The sequence below is a fragment of the Bos taurus genome, chromosome 15 (genome assembly GCF_002263795.3).
Source record: "Bos taurus isolate L1 Dominette 01449 registration number 42190680 breed Hereford chromosome 15, ARS-UCD2.0, whole genome shotgun sequence".
NCBI lineage: Eukaryota > Metazoa > Chordata > Mammalia > Artiodactyla > Bovidae > Bos > Bos taurus.
In genome coordinates, this window is record NC_037342.1 from 5,233,462 (window position 1) to 5,252,602 (window position 19,141).

General features: G+C 35.7%; 1 protein-coding gene across 2 annotated transcripts in view; it reads right to left on the minus strand.

Annotated features, from left to right (window-relative positions):
• Positions 1–19,141, minus strand: part of DYNC2H1 (dynein cytoplasmic 2 heavy chain 1) — a 395,032-nt gene that overhangs the window by 176,334 nt on the left and 199,557 nt on the right. For both annotated transcript variants that reach the window (XM_024975702.2, XM_024975701.2), the window contains 5 exons: positions 14,294–14,359; positions 12,484–12,534; positions 11,626–11,703; positions 9,651–9,782; positions 8,225–8,297 (listed from right to left, as the gene is read on the minus strand). In XM_024975702.2, coding sequence (XP_024831470.1) covers positions 8,225–8,297; positions 9,651–9,782; positions 11,626–11,703; positions 12,484–12,534; positions 14,294–14,359 — 400 coding nt within the window. The remainder of the gene's footprint in view (positions 1–8,224; positions 8,298–9,650; positions 9,783–11,625; positions 11,704–12,483; positions 12,535–14,293; positions 14,360–19,141) is intronic.

Below are 19,141 nucleotides of genomic sequence, written 5' to 3' on the forward strand. Positions count from 1 at the left end.
GCATGCCCGTACTGACTGAAATATGTGTTTTATTTGGAAAATACATGAAATATAGAAATTATCTTTAAAAAGTGAAAATAGTTCTCATTATCATTTCTTTCTTTAACAAATACAACTTTAAACTCCATAAGGCAGGAATTGTATCTGTTTTTCTCACCATTTGGAATCCAGAGCCAAGTATAAATGCAATTATTATTTCTAATGTTAAAGATAAATATATGTGCATTAATTTATTTTATACAATGAATTGTCAAAAAACTGGAACATTTAAAATTAGACGAAAAACTCATGAGAAATATTTTACCATTTAAGATAACACAGGTGACACTCTTATTACTGGGAATTGCATGTTAGCCACTCCACCCAATAAAACTCCAATGAAAACCACATGGCATTTCATATGAACTTAGTTTTATTAATTGGGTTTTAATAACCCAATTAATTTTGACTCATGATAGCATTTGAACTGTCAGTGTCAATCATTCAAAACTATTCAGTAATGGTAAAGAGCCAAAAATGTTCATTGCATTGTGAATTTTCATAGTTTAGAACTAGCTGTAAATCATTGGGATCTTATATTTTGACCTTGACAGTTAAAATATACAAATTCTTCCAAAAGAAAAAAGGAACTAAAAGTAAGTCAAAGAAATCACTTTAACCTTCATTGTATTTTATTTACTGAGATAAAATATTAAGATATTAAAAAAGAAATTACTCCTGTAATTTTCAGGTACAGGTAAAGAAAGAGTAAAGTAAGTACAGAGTAAAGAAAGCAGCAAGTTAATATCAAACTATTATAAGTAGTAAGTATAACTGATTCACTCTTTCTCATTCATCTCATTCTCCCTAAAAGACAAAAAAATTACTCTTCCTTTAATAGAGAGAAAAGACAACTAAAAAATGTAACATAAATATCAATAAAAAGAAGGAAAATCATCAACCACTATCTAGCCTAATACACATCAACCAATTAAATAGGAAGACAATCTTTAGAAATGGAATAATACTCAAGCCAGGAAACAAACAAAAAATGTCATACATTTTGTGGCAGTAAAATTCCAAAAATATTCAGGATTCTACCCTCAGTTGTTCAAACACTAACCTAGGTACTCCTGTCAAAGGATTTTGCAGATGTAACTAAGGTTATGGATCTTAAAATAAGATTATCCTGGATTAGCCAAGGGTGCCAATTTAATCATTTAAGCCTTGGAAAGCAGAAAACTTTCTCCAGCTTAAAGTCAAAGAGATGCAGCCTGAAGGAGGGGCAGGAAGCTGAGGGAGAGGGGCAGTCAGAGAGGTGAAGCTGAGAAGAAATCAGTCTCCACTGCTGGCTATGAAGAAGGAAGGAGGGGCACAAAGTGAATCAAAGAACGCAAGAAGCTTCTAAAAACTGAGACAGGCTTCTACAACCTCCAAACAACAGAAAGAACCTTGGCTCTCCAACTGCATGGGGCAAATTCAGCTGAATGAGTTAGGAAATGGATTCTTCCCAGAAGTTCTCAGTAAGAGTCCAAGTGACCAATACCTGGATTTAACCCTGTGTGACTTGGATCAGAGAAACCAGGAGCGCCTACCAGACTTCTGACCTATACAGTTAGGAGATAACAAATGGGGGTTGCTCTAAGCTGCTAATTTGTGGCAATTTATTACCATAGCAATAGAAATGAACAAACATTTCCTAATGCCAGTGAATAAGAGAAGTAGACAAGTGTAAAATAAGGAAAAGTTTCAAGGCCCAAAAAGGCTTTTTGATGAAGAAACTTTTACATCATCTGTGAACATATCTCTTTAATACCTCAATACAGACAGCATAATATTGTAATCAGAATAGTTATTAAATCAGAATTACAGAAGTTAGAATATCTGCATCTGGCAACTGCTATTTTTAAAAAGTAATGCAGTAGATTGTGCCAGTATACAAGGCTTGGTTTGTAGGATTATATTGAAGCTGGGAAGCCCTACATTAAAGCAGAATGCCTGAAAGTTTTAAGGATTGCTCTGCTAACTTAAATCCTCAAAGCAAAACTACTTTCATAAGCGCATCTTTATAAGTTACTATTTTAAAGTTTATAGATTATAAAGAGCATTGCTAAAACTTAATAAAAATTTTTCCATATGAATGATGCTCGAGAAATTATACTTGAAATCAAATCTCTAAAATTTGATTAAAAAGATAAGTGCTTGTCATTTTCCAGCAGTATGAACTTTTAAAACTTATTCATGAAATAAAGTGCACCATTTTATATAAAAACTGCATTAATAAACCACTTGACCAAATAGTCACCCAGCCGTACACCAGTACATATATTTGTTTAGAAATAGAGTATAATTTTAGAAGCATATTAAACTTTCAAAGAATTTGAATATGTGAATATTATGAGGTTTTTCACTTCATGTCATTAAAACTTAAATATCATTTAACCTAGAGATGACATAGTATAATACAGAAGTACTCCAGAGGACAGACAGAGGGTCAAATGACAGATTCAGTGAGAAAGGTCATGTGCAGTGGGGCACAGAGAGGATATTTTCAATGACTAAATGGGCAAGGGAAGAAGAGTCTACTGAGAACCTTTCTGCAATTGCATTTTACTTAAACCTGTATTTCACTTACACGAACAGACAGAAAGTATATAAATGAGCAAGAAAATGTCAGTTAGTGTTAAGAAGTGGGTAAAGAATTAAAGCAGGTAGATGTGCTGGTATTGATTAGATGACCCAGAAAAGCCTCTCTGAAAATGTTAACATTTGAATGATACAGAGGAGACAACCATTTAAAAAGAAAGGAAAAAAGCAGCAAGTAGACAGGACAACTAAGATCAAGGCATCACTTCATGGTAAATAGATGGGGAAGCAATGGAAACAGTGAGAGACTATTTTGTTGGGCTCGAAAATCACTGCCGATGGTGACTGCAGCCATGAAATTAAAACATGCTTGCTCCTTGGAAGAAAAACTATGACCAACCTAGACAGCATATTAAAAAGCAGAGACATTACTTTGCCAACAAAGGTCCATCTAGTCAAAGCTATGGTTTTTCCAGTAGTCATGTATGGATGTGAGAGTTGGACCATAAAGAGAGCTGAGCACCGAGGAATTGATACTTTTGAACTGTGGTGTTGGAGAAGACTCTTGAGAGTCCCTTGCACTGCAAGGAGATCCAACCAGTCCATCCTAAAGGAAATCAGTCCTGAATATTCACTGGAAGGACTGATGCTGAAACTGAAGCTCTAAATACTTTGGCCACCTGATGTGAAGAACTGACTCATTTGAAAGGACCCTGATGCTGGGAAAGACTGAAGGCAGGAGAAGAAGGGGACGACAGAGGATGAGATGGTTGGATGGCATCACCAACTCAATGAACATGAGTTTGAGTAAGCTCCGGGAGTTGGTGATGGACAGGGAGGCCTGGCGTGCTGCAGTCCATGGGGTCGCAAAGAGTCAGACACGACTGAGCAATTGAACTAAACTGAACTGATTTATAACTCTTACAGCAGCCAGATTCTCAAAATGTACTTTACAAATTAATGGCTCAACCATCAAATTACTTAAATATGAAAATCAGCTACAACAGATCATATGCAATTTGACTATGATGGGTACCTACTGTTTTATACCTGCAACCCTTCCCCTCATTTCTGAGTAAGCCCCACTCTACCTGTGACTTCTTTGGGGGAAAAATCCTGTGTCAGATATTACTGTTGGAATTAGCTACAGAGGTGGATATGTTACCCAAGCAAGAAAATCAGAGTCCTTCTGTAGAGTTTTTTACAGTAAAATTGGGAAAGAAAGTTTCTTTCACTACAAGCTTTAAACTACATGCTGAATCAGTAGCCTTATCCTTCAGCATATACATGAACCATGAGATTAAGGGCAACACATAAGCAGGAATCAGAGAGACAGAAAAAAAAAAGAAAGAAAAAGGAAAAGACAAAGATAGGGAGAGAGAAAGGAGCAGAGACGTGCAGAGAGAAACTACAAGGCGGGGCAAAGGAAGGAAACCTTCTGCTGTTATCAGAGTCCATGAAACCAACTGGCCCAGAGGCCACCCCTACTTTTTCTAACCAAGAGTTAGGTGGATAAACACTCTATCAGATATGAGTAAAAAGAACCTAGCAAATAAACATTCAACAGGGATGCATAAATAGGGATATTTTCTCTCCATGCTAAACAAAAGGAAAGCAAAGAATATATCCATAGACATACTTTGACATATTCTTCACTAACCAGACAAGTGACCATTCTAAATGGAGCCTCAAAAATATGTGCGTGCATATGTGTGAACATGTGTGCAAGTACACCCACAGGGATAAAGGACATCTTGCCAAAACAGAAAATAGCCATTATGTTAAACACTGGGTTAGTGAGCATAATGGGTTGAAATGTAGCCCCCAAAAAGAGACATGCTGAAGGCCTAATCTCAGGATCTCAGAAGATATAATTAGTTAACTTCAGACGAATTCAGACTGGACTAAGGTGAACTCCCAATTAAATATGACTGCTTTCCTTATAGGAAGACAGCTGTGTGAATTCTGAAACACACAGGGCAAATGTCAAGTGATAATGAAGACAAATATTCAAATTATACACCCTTACACGCCAAAGAACACGGAAGATTGCAAGCAAACCACCAGGATCTGGGAAAAGGCAAGGAAGGATTCCTCTACAGGTTTCAAAGGCCTTGCCAAAATCTTGATTTCAGACTTCTAACTTCCAGAATTATGACACCATACACGTCTGTTGTTCTAATCCACCCAGCTTGTGGTCCTGAGGGCAGCCCTGGAAAACTGATACTGCTAAGAGTGGAAATGGAGGTGCATATGGAAAAACTCCATCTAAGGTTGAGGCAGATTGTTTTATGTTAGCATCTGCCAAGAACATCTCTCTAATCTGAGAATAAATCTTGAGTCCTTCAGTATTTAAAGAGCACAGACTTTGGAGCTGGGTTTGAATTCTATCATTTAGTTGTGTGATCTTGTTTCCTCATTTTTAAATGCATGTAAAAATAGCCTCTCATATGGTTTTTGTGAAGATTAAATTACACAGCACTTATGACTAGTACCTGGCATAGAGTAAGAGCTATTAAAATATTAGCAATGATTATTATTGTTATAAACATTCATGTTTAAGGAAAGAATGAGTTCACTAGGGTAAAATTAATCCTTCGAGTTAAGAGATAATTTTTCAAATAATACTGTTATATATGTGAATATAATAGTTTTGCATATTGAAAACAGAATGATTATTTGGTACTGTGAAGTTTTTCAATGTTAAGCATGGAAGGCCCAGTATATTTTTCAATTTCATAAAACATTGTGCTAGCTTATTTATATGAGAAATTCAAATATAAAGAAAAACATGCATATGTTAGGTTTACTTGATTGAAATATACATAAGCTTTGATTAAACACAGTTTATATATAATATTTCATATGTATTATGTGGAAATATTAAATATAAATGGAGAGTTTCTAGAAAAAATTGTCAGCATGCTATTTTAATTGTGCCAACATATTTCCAACATAATTCTAAAACCGCCTGTGGTTTAGAATAACAAAAATCCATTATTCTTGGATTACTGAGCTTCAAGTAAAATTGTTTTCATATTCTCTTTGAAATAGTTTTTCCAAACTTTTCTAGTACAAATGTTAATATGGTATGCTATTTCAAATGACTGATAACTTTAAATGCTTCCTTTAAAACTAATTAAAAGGCTTAACAAATATGTATTGCACAGATGTTTACAAACTAAAGATATACAAATTATTTTTGTTTTACAGCAAAAGTAACTCATTTTGAAGGCTTTATTATCTAGGACTCTGGGACTTCTAAGGTGGTGCTAGTGGTAAAGAACCTTCCTGCCAACGCAGGAGCTGCAGGAGATGTTGGTTTGATCTCTGGGTCAGGAAGATCCTCTGGAGAAGGAAACAACAACCCTCTCCAGTATTCTTGCTTGGGAAATCCCATGGATAGAGGTTCATATGGTCACAGAGTCAGATATAACTGAAGTGACTTAGCACATACGCATGGAATCTGTATATTTAATTTTATCTAAATCATACATCTGATGCCCTGCTTTGAAATTCTGATCATAGATGAATGTCTAAAAATCTAAAGTGTTTCCATAAGAAAAGAATTTTTAAAAGTTCAAACATCCTAGCTAGGTATAGGGTGTCAATTATGCATCAAATTTAACACAAAATTAATTATGGTCATATCCAACACAAACAAATATTTCTTTAAGCCAAGTAGAGTTATAAGACAACTAGGATACAGGAGGAAAGTGTATAATCTTTCAAAACTAAGGTCAGCATAAAATAAAATGTAAAATAAAAACAAATAATTTGGATCTTCTGCCCCAAAGAAAACATACAGATGGCCAAGAATCATATGAAAGATGCTCAGCATCACTAAATATTAGAGAAATGCAAATCAAAACTACATAAGGTATCATCACGTCACACCAGTCGGAATGGCCATTATCAAAAAATCTACAAACCATAAATGCTGCAGAGAGTGTGTAGAACAGGGAATCCTCCCACACTTTTGGTGGGAGTGTAAATTGATACAGCCACTATGGAGAAGAGTATGGAGATACCTTAAAAAACTGAACCAGGGCCACAGTATGATCCAATAATCCCACTGCTGGGCATATGCCCAGAAAAAGAAATCAGAAAGATATATGCACCCCAGTGTTCAATGCAGCACTATTTACAACAGCCAGGACATGAAAGCAAGCTAAATGTGGATCAACAGAAGAATGGATAAAGAAGAGGTGATACATATATATATAATTACTTAGTCATCAAAAAATGAAATAATGCAATTTGCAGCAACATGGATGAACTTAGAGATTATCATACTGAGTGACATCAGAGAAAGGCAAATACTATATGATATCACTTATATGTGGAATCTAAAAAGAAAAAAATGGCTTAAATCTACTTATTTACTGAGCAGAAATAGAGCCACAGGTGTAGAAACAGAAATTATGGTTACAAAGTGGGGAAGGGGGGAGTAAACTGGGAGACCTGGGCTGATACACACACTGTGCATGTGCTCCCATTGTGTCTGACTCTCCACAGCCCCATGGACTATAGTCCTCCAGGCTCGTCCACCAGGCTCGTCCACCAGGGGTTTTCCAGGCAAGAACACTGGAGTGGCTTGCCACTTTCTACTACAGTGGGTCTTCCCAACCAAGGGTCAAATCAGTGTCTCCTGCATCTCCCGCAGTGGCAGGTGGGTCGTTTGCCACTAGTGTCACCTGGGAAGCCCATGTACACACTACACATAGAAAATACATAACTAATAAGGACCTGCTGTAGGGAATGGAAAACTACTCAGCACTCTGCCATGACCTACACAGGAAAACAATTTTTTTTTTTATAGTTCATCAATTTATATAGTTGTATTTTATTTTTAATTTTATTTTTAAACTTTACAATATTGTATTAGTTTTGCCAAATATCGAAATGGATCTGCCACAGGTATACATGTGTTCCCCATCCTGAACCCTCCTCCCTCCGCATACATCCCTCTGGGTCGTCCCAGTGCACCAGCCCCAAGCATCCAGTATTGTGCATCGAACCTGGACTGGCGACTCGTTTCATGCATGATAGTATACATGTTTCAATGCCATTCTCCCAAATCTTCCCACCCTCTCCCGCTCCAACAGAGTCCATAAGACTGATCTATACATCAGTGTCTCTTTTGCTGTCTCGTACACAGGGTTATTGTTACCATCTTTCTAAATTCCATATATATGCGTTAGTATACTGTATTGGTGTTTTTCTTTCTGGCTTACTTCACTCTGTATAATAGGCTCCAGTTTCATCCACCTCATTAGAACTGATTCAAATGTATTCTTTTTAATGGCTGAGTAATACTCCATTGTGTATATGTACCACAGCTTTCTTATCCATTCATCTGCTGATGGACATCTAGGTTGCTTCCATGTCCTGGCTATTATAAACAGTGCTGCGATGAACATTGGGGTACATGTGTCTCTTCTGGTTTCCTCAGTGTGTATGCCCAGCAGTGGGATTGCTGGATCATAAGGATAACAATTTTTTAAAAAGTGGATATATGTATAACTGGTTCACTTTATTGTACAGCAGAAACTAATGCAATACAGTATATCAACTATACTCCAATAAAAATTAATTAAAAAAAAAAAAACAAATAATTCAGGTCAGTGATCTAGGTCTAGGAAAGAAGTGTACTTACCCAGAATTTTACATGCAAATAGGGCCATGGCACTTTGCAGTCTGTCTGGTCTGAGAGTCTGTACCACAAGAACCTTAAAATATAAGTGCAGAGTATTTTTAAAAAATAAAGTTCCCACAACAACTATAATTGAAGAATGATGCTAATTAATTTAAAAAATGCTTACTACAATATTTCCTATGCCTATAACTGTCATAATAGGTATATAAAAATACATTTCTTTAATAGCCAAAATATTACTAAAATCCATCAGATCTATTGCTGTTATTTAGTCTCTAAGTCGTGTCCAACTCCCGCTGCCTCTTGGATTGTAGCCCACCAGGCTCCTCTGTCCATGGGATTTCCCAGGCAAGAACACCAGAGTGCCATTTCCTTCTCCAAGGGATCTTCCCAACCCAGGAATTGAAACCGCATCTTCTGCCTGGCAGGCAGGTTCGTTATCGCTTAGCCACCTGGGAAGCCCTCAGATCTATTCTCAAAGGTAAACATCAGCATGTACTGGTCACAGTGCTAGCTGTCTTCAGAAGCTAACAAAGGGCCCACTGACAAGTGAAAATAAGAGTCTGTAGCTGAGGCATTCCTGGTGACGGCAGCGCAGAGACAGAAAACTCCGGAATTTTTCAAATCACCAATTTTATGCTGAATCATGTCTAGTTCTAGATGCTTAGGTTTTCAAATGAAGTTTTTCTTTCTTTTTTTTCTTTTTCTTAAACACACCTGATGAAACAGAACTTCAAAAGGAGAAAACAAAGGGGACAGAACCAAAACCAGCAGCATAGTGAAGAGAAAGGGCAGAGTGATAAAGAACCCGCCTGCCGATGCAGGAAATGTAGGAGATGAGGGTTTGATCCCAGGTCCGGAAGATCCCCTGGAAAAGGAAATTACAACCCACTCTGGTATTCTTGCCTGGAGAAACCAGTAAACAGAAGAGACTGGCGGGCTGCCATCCATGGAGCCGCAAAGAGTTGGACCTGACTCAGTGCTGAGGATACGCGCACACATAAACGGAAGGGTCATCTCCTGGAGCATCAACTCCCCTGTCCTCTCCAAGGCTAAGGTTTGGTCTAGCCAACAGGGACACAAGCTCCCTGTTCCTTAGCATAATGTCTTTTTTTTCGTTAGACAGAACCCTGGGAAATGTGTGAAGAACCTGAACAATAAATACCTTACTCACTTTCTATACGGATACTCTATTCCAAGATCCTCCTTGGGTCGGAGGCAGGGGGAGTAATAAAAGCTTGGTGGGAAACACACTGCCCAGAAACACTGTCTGGGATTTCCCCGTCTGGATAGGGTGGCAAGACCAGAGAGCCCTTTCCCACGTACACCCCAAGGTTAAGTGACACCTGAGGGCAAAGCTTTCATTTAAATGGCTTCTGAACAACAAGAGAAACATTTAATACTTTTATGCATTTAGATAATTTACCTGCTGAAATAAAGAAACTTTCTTTATAAGACTAGATGGAAACTCTTGCTCACACATTGAATTATGATAATAGGTACGCCACAAAGCTACATCTTCAAAGCACAGGGTCTGATAAAGACTGGGAAGAGCAATCTAAAAAATAAAAATATATAGTGAGCAACAAACAAATATAAATACAGACATACAAACATACATACTAAATACATACACACACATGCATACTAAAAAACAGTAAGTGGAAATTCCTGATAGATACTATGTTTTCTAACTCATGTTGGCTTATTCAATCATGTCTAAGTCAGAAATAGTATGGTGCATGTACCTAATCCAAAATTAAAAGCAAGTATTTCTAAAGTAATACGACATCAATTCTTGTACATTAACAAATCTTTTCTCTATGTAAAAACATGTGTACCTATCTCCACCTTGTGGAGAAAAGAATACTTTCACTGAAACCAAGTACAAACTTAAAACACTGCCACAATAAGAGTTCCATTTTAGAGTGTAAAAATATGCCTAGTTACAACTTCAACTCTTTATTTTCTAAGTGACCATAAGTGACTATATCATTTTATGCCTTAGCTACTTCATCTGTGAAATGGGTAACAATGTTGAAAATATATAATGAGAAGATCCATTTTTAAATTCTGCGTAATACCTCGAACATAAGAAGGTGGGGAGGGGAAAGAAGAGAGGGGAAAAAAGAGTGGGAAAAATCCCACTATATTTGGAAAACATATATCAAAGGCATGGACTGTGGTATCAGAATGCTCAAATTAAAATCACAATTTCAAAACTTCCCAGCTATTTGATCTTGGGTAAATTATTTAACTTGTCTACACCTCAGCCTGCCCTTCTCAAAAGCAAGCATAATTATGACCTCTTGAATATGTTATCGTGATAATAAAGATAATACATCTGAAGCATTTAATATGATGCCTGGCACATAACAAGTCCTCAAAAATAGGTATGAAATTTAAGTGAAAATTCAGGTTCAAGCATTTAGCAATTCACTGCATAGATTCTCATTTCTTATCCATAAAAAGAAAGTTAATATCTCCCTTTTAAGATTTGTTCATTTGAAAATGTTTTATAAACTAAAATGATAATAAAACACTAATATATATTATAAACATTCTCTGAAAAGGAAAGCTGCCTTTCCTCAATGTTTTGCATTTCTTTACTTAACAAGAAATTAGTATGTGAAAAAAAATAACTATACTTTTATAGGTTAATACAGTTAAGGTTTTTCGCCAAGAATAACATCTCAGTAGATCAATTGTTCAAACAATTTTAACTGTACCATAAAGATTAATATTAATTTTCCATTAGGAGCACATGAAATATTTCACAGGTCCTGCCCAATAATCCAGAAATTCTTTTTATAATTCTATTTTTTATAATTCTTCAAATTCTATTTTTTATAATTATTGATTTTTTATAATTTTTATAATTATAATTTTATAATTATAAATATAATTATAATTATTGATTTTTTGCATTCTAGTAAAGTTGTTTAAAAAAATATGTTTCTTACCATAGGTGAACAGTTGAGTGCAAAAGATATTAAAAGGTGAATAGAAGTGAGAGAGGTAATTTGATTTTGAAACCTTTTCAACATAAGTATCATACTGCATTCTATTACTGATCCTAAATTACTCTATTAATAAGGTATCCACATATCATATTAGAGGACATTTCACTTACTTATCTTTCTATTCCCTATAGGTATATAGCACAGAATCTTGACCATGTGGAGATTCAATATGTTATACAGTGAATGATAGATTCAATTAATTAATTATTCATCACAGTGTTAATCAGAATAATTCTTGAATATTCTTTTACCCACAGATTTTACGTCATTTTCACAGAAATATCAACACCAAGTATGAAGTGGTAGAACATAAAAATATAAACAGAAATAATGCAACTATTAAAAAATTAAATATCCTTCAAAGTAAGAAAGGAATACCTTGAATGTTGCCACTGCCCAGCTTCTTTCCTGATCTATCCAAGATGGAAGTTGATCACGTATTCTTTGCTGAGAGTCCTTTTGAAATTAGAGCAATTACTTCCCTTGGTACATTTGGTAAAATTCAGACTTTAAAAAATTTTTGTTAAACTGACCAGCTAATTTTATGAACACTTTTTGGTTTTTAAGAAGAACTTCATTCTATGTATTTTTTATTTGTATCTATTTTACAAATCAATATGGTAAAATTCTACATAAGGTATAGATAACGATTTAGAAAAATGTAACATTTATTTTCATAATGCTTATTCCTTTGTAAAACTTCAGAAAAACTCAAATGTAATATGAAATTACTATAAAACTGCATTATTTTAATTATATCTTGCATTTCCAACATAATCTAGGTTTTGCATTACAGTTTGGATAGGCTGCTTTGAAGAATAATTTTGTCCATTACCTATCGAGGTAGAAAATTACTGGAAAAAAAAGTTAATTTGAATAAAGTTTCAAAAGATAAGTGAAGTAATTCTTAATTTCACTTATTTAAGAAAATTTTCCTAGCTATACTACAAGATTTGATTTTCTTAGAGTTACAAAATACATATACTGAAAAAAGAAACCATATTAATTTTTTATGTTTAATTAAATATTCTCAAAAAAAAATATGCCCTCAAGGACAAAAAAAATATATCAGTCCATTTTATATTAGGGCAATAGAGGGAAGGACATATTCCTCTAATTAAAATATAATTTCAACAGTAACTTAAAACTACTCTGAAGCAAATTATATTTCATGAAGTCAAAACCAGAATTACTTTCCCTAAGAATGAAATAATAATTTTAATTACTCCAACTTACAACTTTCCGCAACATGTCTCCAACAACCACACCTGTAAATGTATCCCATTCCTATTTAACAAAAATATGAGAAACACACAAAAGATAAATATTCTAACCATTTAACAAATCTTTTTAAATTTCCCCATAAGACAGCTTACAATTTAGCTTTCTAAAATACATGGAGGAAAAAACTCCTTTCATATCTTCCCAATTCCTCATATATTATGAGTTTATGGACCTTATCAATATAAAACATTATACTGGTACCATACCAACATTAAAATGAAATCTATTAGAATAATTATAAGAAAAAATATAAACACATTAAACACATGTGAGTCTTAACATCTAAAAATTAAAATGTCTATATAATTAGCATTTGTCATTATCTTTAATTTGTCCTATTACATGCCATTCTTCACTAATATATAAGAAGTAAGATGCATCAGAAGTTTAAAAATTGTGTATACTGGGAAAAATAGAGAAAAGTCCCACCATTAATTTTTCTTTTCCAACGTATAGGGAGAAGATGGCCATTGCTACTTTTTTTTTTCCTAATTAACTCATGGAATCAAAATTGATCAAGTTGTTACAGAATCCAGAGCTCTTTGAAAACCTATGTCTTCACTCTGGGTTATCCGATCAGATAATTATGGGCACTACCATTTTATTTGTTACACATTGGCCAGCATAAGAATAATAAAATTTGAGTGCAATACGGAAAAAGTACCAAAGCAACATACTACCTCCACTCACTCTTCCTACTGGAGTTATACAGTCACAAATAAGTAAAATGAAAATTATTACTACTATTTTATGTGAGTCAAGGAAAAGTGTTCTTTTCCCAATGATAATTTATTTATACTTCAAGAGGAAAAACTAAGTCTCATACAACAGAGCTTATTGATCATGATGAAAAGTATACAGGAAGAGGGAAATGCATCAAAGTAAATGGTATAAATAAAAGTAGCCAAATTAAAATCAGGAGAAATTTATACAAGTCAACCAGAGTATTTGGAGTTAGAAAGAAATAGAGAGAGAACAGTCATATGGAATGGCACGTATTCAAATAAGCAGAACCAAGAGCGTAGTTCAAGTCTGATCATACTGTTAAAGGTTACCAGGTCACCAGGTCAGAGTGCACTGTCCGTATACTATTCCCTGCCGCTCTGGCTACTGCAAGCCTACTTTAATGAAAATGGCAGAATAATGAGGAAAATCACTTACAAAAATTTTTTAACATTAGAAGTAAATCAGAGATGGAACTTAGCCCTATCTTAAAGGCCATTTCTTTCAAGTCTGAGAGGAGGTTATATGGCAGACCAGAAATGAAGACATAAACAAAAGAAGATAAATTATACATTAGAAGATTAATATAAATCTTCAGATTCAAGAAGGTGGTTTCTGAGAACGACCCACTCTTGTTTCACGTGCTGATTCTAAGCATGCCAATGTAAATAAATAATGTACTGGTATACTCGTATAGCTTCATATTTTTATATTTATCAGCCCCACTGCTTAGATGAGGAAAATAAGAAGGCTGATTCTTCTGGTGTCCTGGAAAAGTACACTTGTGTTCAGAAAAATCTTGGTAGTATGGCAACTTAAGAGTTCTTTCGCTGCCTTATCATTCCTTCAGAATATCTGGCTCATCCACAGGAGAGTAGAACTGGAAATCAGCTTCATACACTAAATTTCTAACTAAGTAAAAAATGAATAGGTTGATATGGAATTTCCAGCCTTAAGCAATTTCTAATCTAACCAAAAGTCCACCTGTTACCAAATTTCCATGCAACTCATAATATTTTCCTCCTTTTCTTCCACTTACATTTTCTTGAAAAAGTTCAGGATGCATGCCTCTAATGAAATGCAAAGCGAACATCAACTGATCAGCCTGAAAAGAATAACAGATATTATTTTGCTTTTTCTAAATGTCTGTTTTTGGAAAAGCATAGTCCTTAAATTATGGCTCATAAATTCTATACTCTATCATCTAATAATTTACTTTTATCAATATAAAAATGACTATTCAGATGGCATCTACATAGGACAATGCTTCTAAGTTGGCAGTGGAAGTATAGAGACCAAATATTTAGAAACAGTGCTAAGGAATAATCAGTGTATACATCTCATTAAAACAACAACAACAACAACAAAAACGATTTAACTAGATGAAATCCAACTGTGAGGTTTAGATTAGACATTATTAACCAGATCAACCTCTTGCATTCAGATCAGGTCAGTTGCTCAGTTGTGTCCGACTCTTTGCGACCCCATGAATCGCAGCACGCCAGGCCTCCCTGTTCATCACCAACTCCTGGAGTTCACCCAGACTCACGTCCATCGAGTCAGTGATGCCATCCAGCCATCTCATCCTCTGTTGTCCCCTTCTCCTCTTGCCCCCAATCCCTCCCAGCATCAGAGTCTTTTCCAATGAGTCAACACTTCGCATGAGGTGGCCAAAGTACTGGAATTTCAGCTTTAGCATCATTCCTTCCAAAGAAATCCTAGGGCTGATCTCCTTCAGAACGGACTGGTTGGATTTCCTTGCAGTCCAACGGACTCTCATGAGTCTTCTCCAACACCACAGTTCAAAAGCATCAATTCTTTGGCGCTCAGCCTTCTTCACAGTCCAACTCTCACATCCATACATGACCACAGGAAAAACCATAGCCTTGACTAGACGAACCTTTGTTGGCAAACTAATGTCTCTGCTTTTCAACATGCTATCTAGGTTGGTAATAACTTTCCTTCCAAGTAGTAGCTTCTTTTAATTTCATGGCTGCAGGCACCATCTGCAGTGATTTTGGAGCCCAGAAAAATAAAGTCTGACACTGTTTCCACTGTTTCCCCATCTATTTCCCATGAAGTAATGGGACCGGATGCCATGATCTTCGTTTTCTGAATGTTGAGCTTTAAGCCAATTTTTTCACTCTCCTCTTTCCCTTTCATCAAGAGGCTTTTGAGTTCCTCTTCACTTTCTGCCATAAGGGTGGTGTCATCTGCATATCTGAGGTTATTGATATTTCTCCCGGCAATCTTGATTCCAGCTTGTGTTTCTTCCAAACCAGCGTTTCTCATGATGTACTCTGCATATAAGTTAAATAAACAGGGTGACAATATACAGCCTTGACGAACTCCTTTTCCTATTTGGAACCAGTCTGTTGTTCCATGTCCGGTTCTAACTGTTGCTTCCTGACCTGCATACAAATTTCTCAGGAGGCAGGTCAGGTAGTCTGGTATTCCCATCTCTTTCAGAATTTTCCACAGTTTATTGTGATCCACACAGTCAAAGGCTTTGGCATAGTCAATAAAGCAGAAATAGATGCTTTTCTGGAACTCTCTTGCTTTTTCCATGATCCAGCAGATGTTGGCAATTTGATCTCTGGTTCCTCTGCCTTTTCTAAAACCAGCTTGAACATCTGGAAGTTCACGGTTCACGTATTATGGAAGCCTGGCTTGGAGAATTTTGAGCATTACTTTACTAGTATGTGAGGTAAGTGCAATTGTGCAGTAGTTTGAGCATTCTTTGGCATTGCCTTTCTTTGGGATTGGAATGAAAACTGACCTTTTCCAGTCCTGTGGCCACTGCTGAGTTTTCCAAATTAGCTGTCATATTGAGTGCAGCACTTTCACAGCATCATCTTTCAGGATTTGGAATAGCTCAACTGGAATTCCATCACCTCCACTAGCTTTGTTCGTAGTGATGCTTTCTGAGGCCCACTTGACTTCACATTCCAGGATGTCTGGCTCTAGGTGAGTGATCACACCATCGTGATTATCTGGGTCATGAAGATCTTTTTTGTACAGTTTTCTGTGTATTCTTGCCATCTCTTCTTAATATCATCTGCTTCTGTTAGGTCCATACCATTTCTGTCCTTTATGGAGCCCATCTTTGCGTGAAATGTTCCTTTGGTATCTCTGATTTTCTTGAAGAGATCCCTAGTCTTTCCCATTCTGTTGTTTTTCCTCTATTTCTTTGCATTGATTGCTGAAGAAGGCTTTCTTATCTCTTCTTGCTATTCTTTGGAATTCTGCATTCAGATGCTTATATCTTTCCTTTTCTCCTTTGCTTTTTGCTTCTCTTCTTTTCACAGCTATTTGTAAGGCCTCCCCAGACAGCCATTTTGCTTTTTTTACATTTCTTTTCCATGGGGATGGTCTTGATCCCTGTCTCCTGTACAATGTCACGAACCTCAGTCCATAGTTCATCAGTCACTCTATCAGATCTAGGCCCTTAAATCTATTTATCACTTCCACTGCATAATCATAAGGGATTTGATTTAGGTCATACCTAAATGGTCTAATGGTTTTCCCCACTTTCTTCAATTTAAGTCTGAATTTGGCAATAAGGAGTTCATGGTCTGAGCCACAGTCAGCTCCTGGTCTTGTTTTTGCTGACTGTATAGAGTGTCTCCATCTTTGGCTGCAAAGAATATAATCAATCTGATTTCAGTGTTGACCCTCTGGTGTTGTCCATGTGTAGAGTCTTCTCTTGCGTTGTTGGAAGAGGGCGTTTGCTATGACCAGTGCATTTTCTTGGCAAAACTCTATTAGTCTTTGCCCAGCTTCATTCCGTATTCCAAGGCCAAATTTGCCTGTTACCCCAGGTGTTTCTTGACTTCCTACTTTTGCATTCCAGTCCCCTATAATGAAAAGGACATCTTTTTGGGGTGTTAGTTCTAAAAGGTCTTGTAGGTCTTCATAGAACCGTTCAACTTCAGCTTCTTCAGCGTCACTAGTTGGGGCATAGACTTGGATTACTATGATATTGAATGGTTTGCCTTGGAAACGAACAGAGATCATTCTGTCGTTTTTGAGATTGCATCCAAGTACTGCATTTCGGACTCTTTTGTTGACCATGATGGCCACTCCATTTCTTCTGAGGGATTCCTGCCTGCAGTAGTAGATATAATGGTCATCTGAGTTAAATTCACCCATTCCAGCCCATTTCAGTTCGCTGATTCCTAGAATGTCAACATTCACTCTTGCCATCTCTTGTTTGACCACTTCCAATTTGCCTTGATTCATGGACCTGACATTCCAGGTTCCTATGCAATATTGTTCTTTACAGCATCAGACCTTGCTTCTATCACCAGTCACATCCACAGCTAGGTATTCTTTTTGCTTTGGCTCCATCCCTTCATTCTTTCTGGAGTTATTTCTCCACTGATGTCCAGTAGCATATTGGGCACCTACTGACCTGGGGAGTTTCTCTTTCAGTATTTGTCATTGTGTACGATATATGTTCATGAACATCCCATGTTCCCATAAATCAAGAAATTGCATTTCTAGAAATTTGTGCAAAGAGATGACAAATGTACTCTACTCTAAATAAAAAATGAGGGTACTCATTGCAAGTGGAGGGAAAACTGAAACAATATGAATGTTCAAAAGTCTATCATGAACAATAGTCAAATTGAAGTATACAGCATAGTTCATATTGTTTATTTAAACAAATATTTTTTATATAAACAGACATGCATATATATCTGCAAAAGAAATTAGAAATAGATAATAAAGTTATAAGTGATTTGAGATTACAGGTTATTTTTGTTTCTTTATTTGATGTATTTTGCAAATTTTATAAGCTTCTGTCATTTCTGTCAAAGAAAGCAATGAGTTTACCAATATAAACAAAACCATCTGCTAAAGCACCATGTTTCCTACAGAAGTCTAATATAAACTTTATTTAGCTTTTTTCATATTGTAAATCATACTTTATTCATATCTAATATTACAGGTGTGTATGATTATAAACCTACAAATAGAAGGATATTATGATACAATATATATAAAAGATACATTCAACAACAACAACAACAAAAACACTCTCCTGTAATCATTACCAGCAAGTAATCTTGCCTGCAAGAAAACCACCCTTCAGTTGGAAAGAGGTAAGCCAATCATCAAGGTGGCCCAATGTCAAGATACCATGCCACAGATAACGGTACAAGAGATACCATATGATCTAGGCCAGGCCAACCAGGATATCATCTTCTATTATTTTCCAACTGGGAGATGGCAGAAGAATGCTGCTTATGGTAGAAATCTGGGTGCCTAGCTGTACCAACATACCTTTAACATCAGAATTTAACAATGATTTTATAAAGAGGAATAACAATAATTCAAGAATAAACTTAAAATTACAGTTTACTGACAGAGAACACATTATTTCCAATTATACAGAAGCAAAATCAAGAATGAATTTAATCAAGCTTAAGAGTTTTCTGAATACCTTTTTTAAAAAAAAACAACTGTCAATAACCAGGGATTAAAAATATTTTGTACCTACAATATCCTTGGATCTACACAGCTTATGAGTCAGAAAATGTGGGTGTTTTACTTTAAGTTAAATTTATATCAGTTTGCTTGGGATCTGTTACAAAATAATTTAATATCAAGAGAATACATAACAAACAAAATTTCAACTGATCATCTACAAAATTAACTAGCTGAAAGAAAAACAGTAAGAAAGTAGGCCACTGGATGATACCACCATGCCAGCACACAAACTCTGGTAAAAATTCTAGAAGAGCCTATTAGAATAGGATTAATACAATACGAGGGAATCTCAACGTTTACTTTACAGCCGATAAAAAAAAAAATTACATTTCCAGATATAATGGTTTGTTTTAATGACATCCTATTACCAAGACATCTTTGACATCATGAA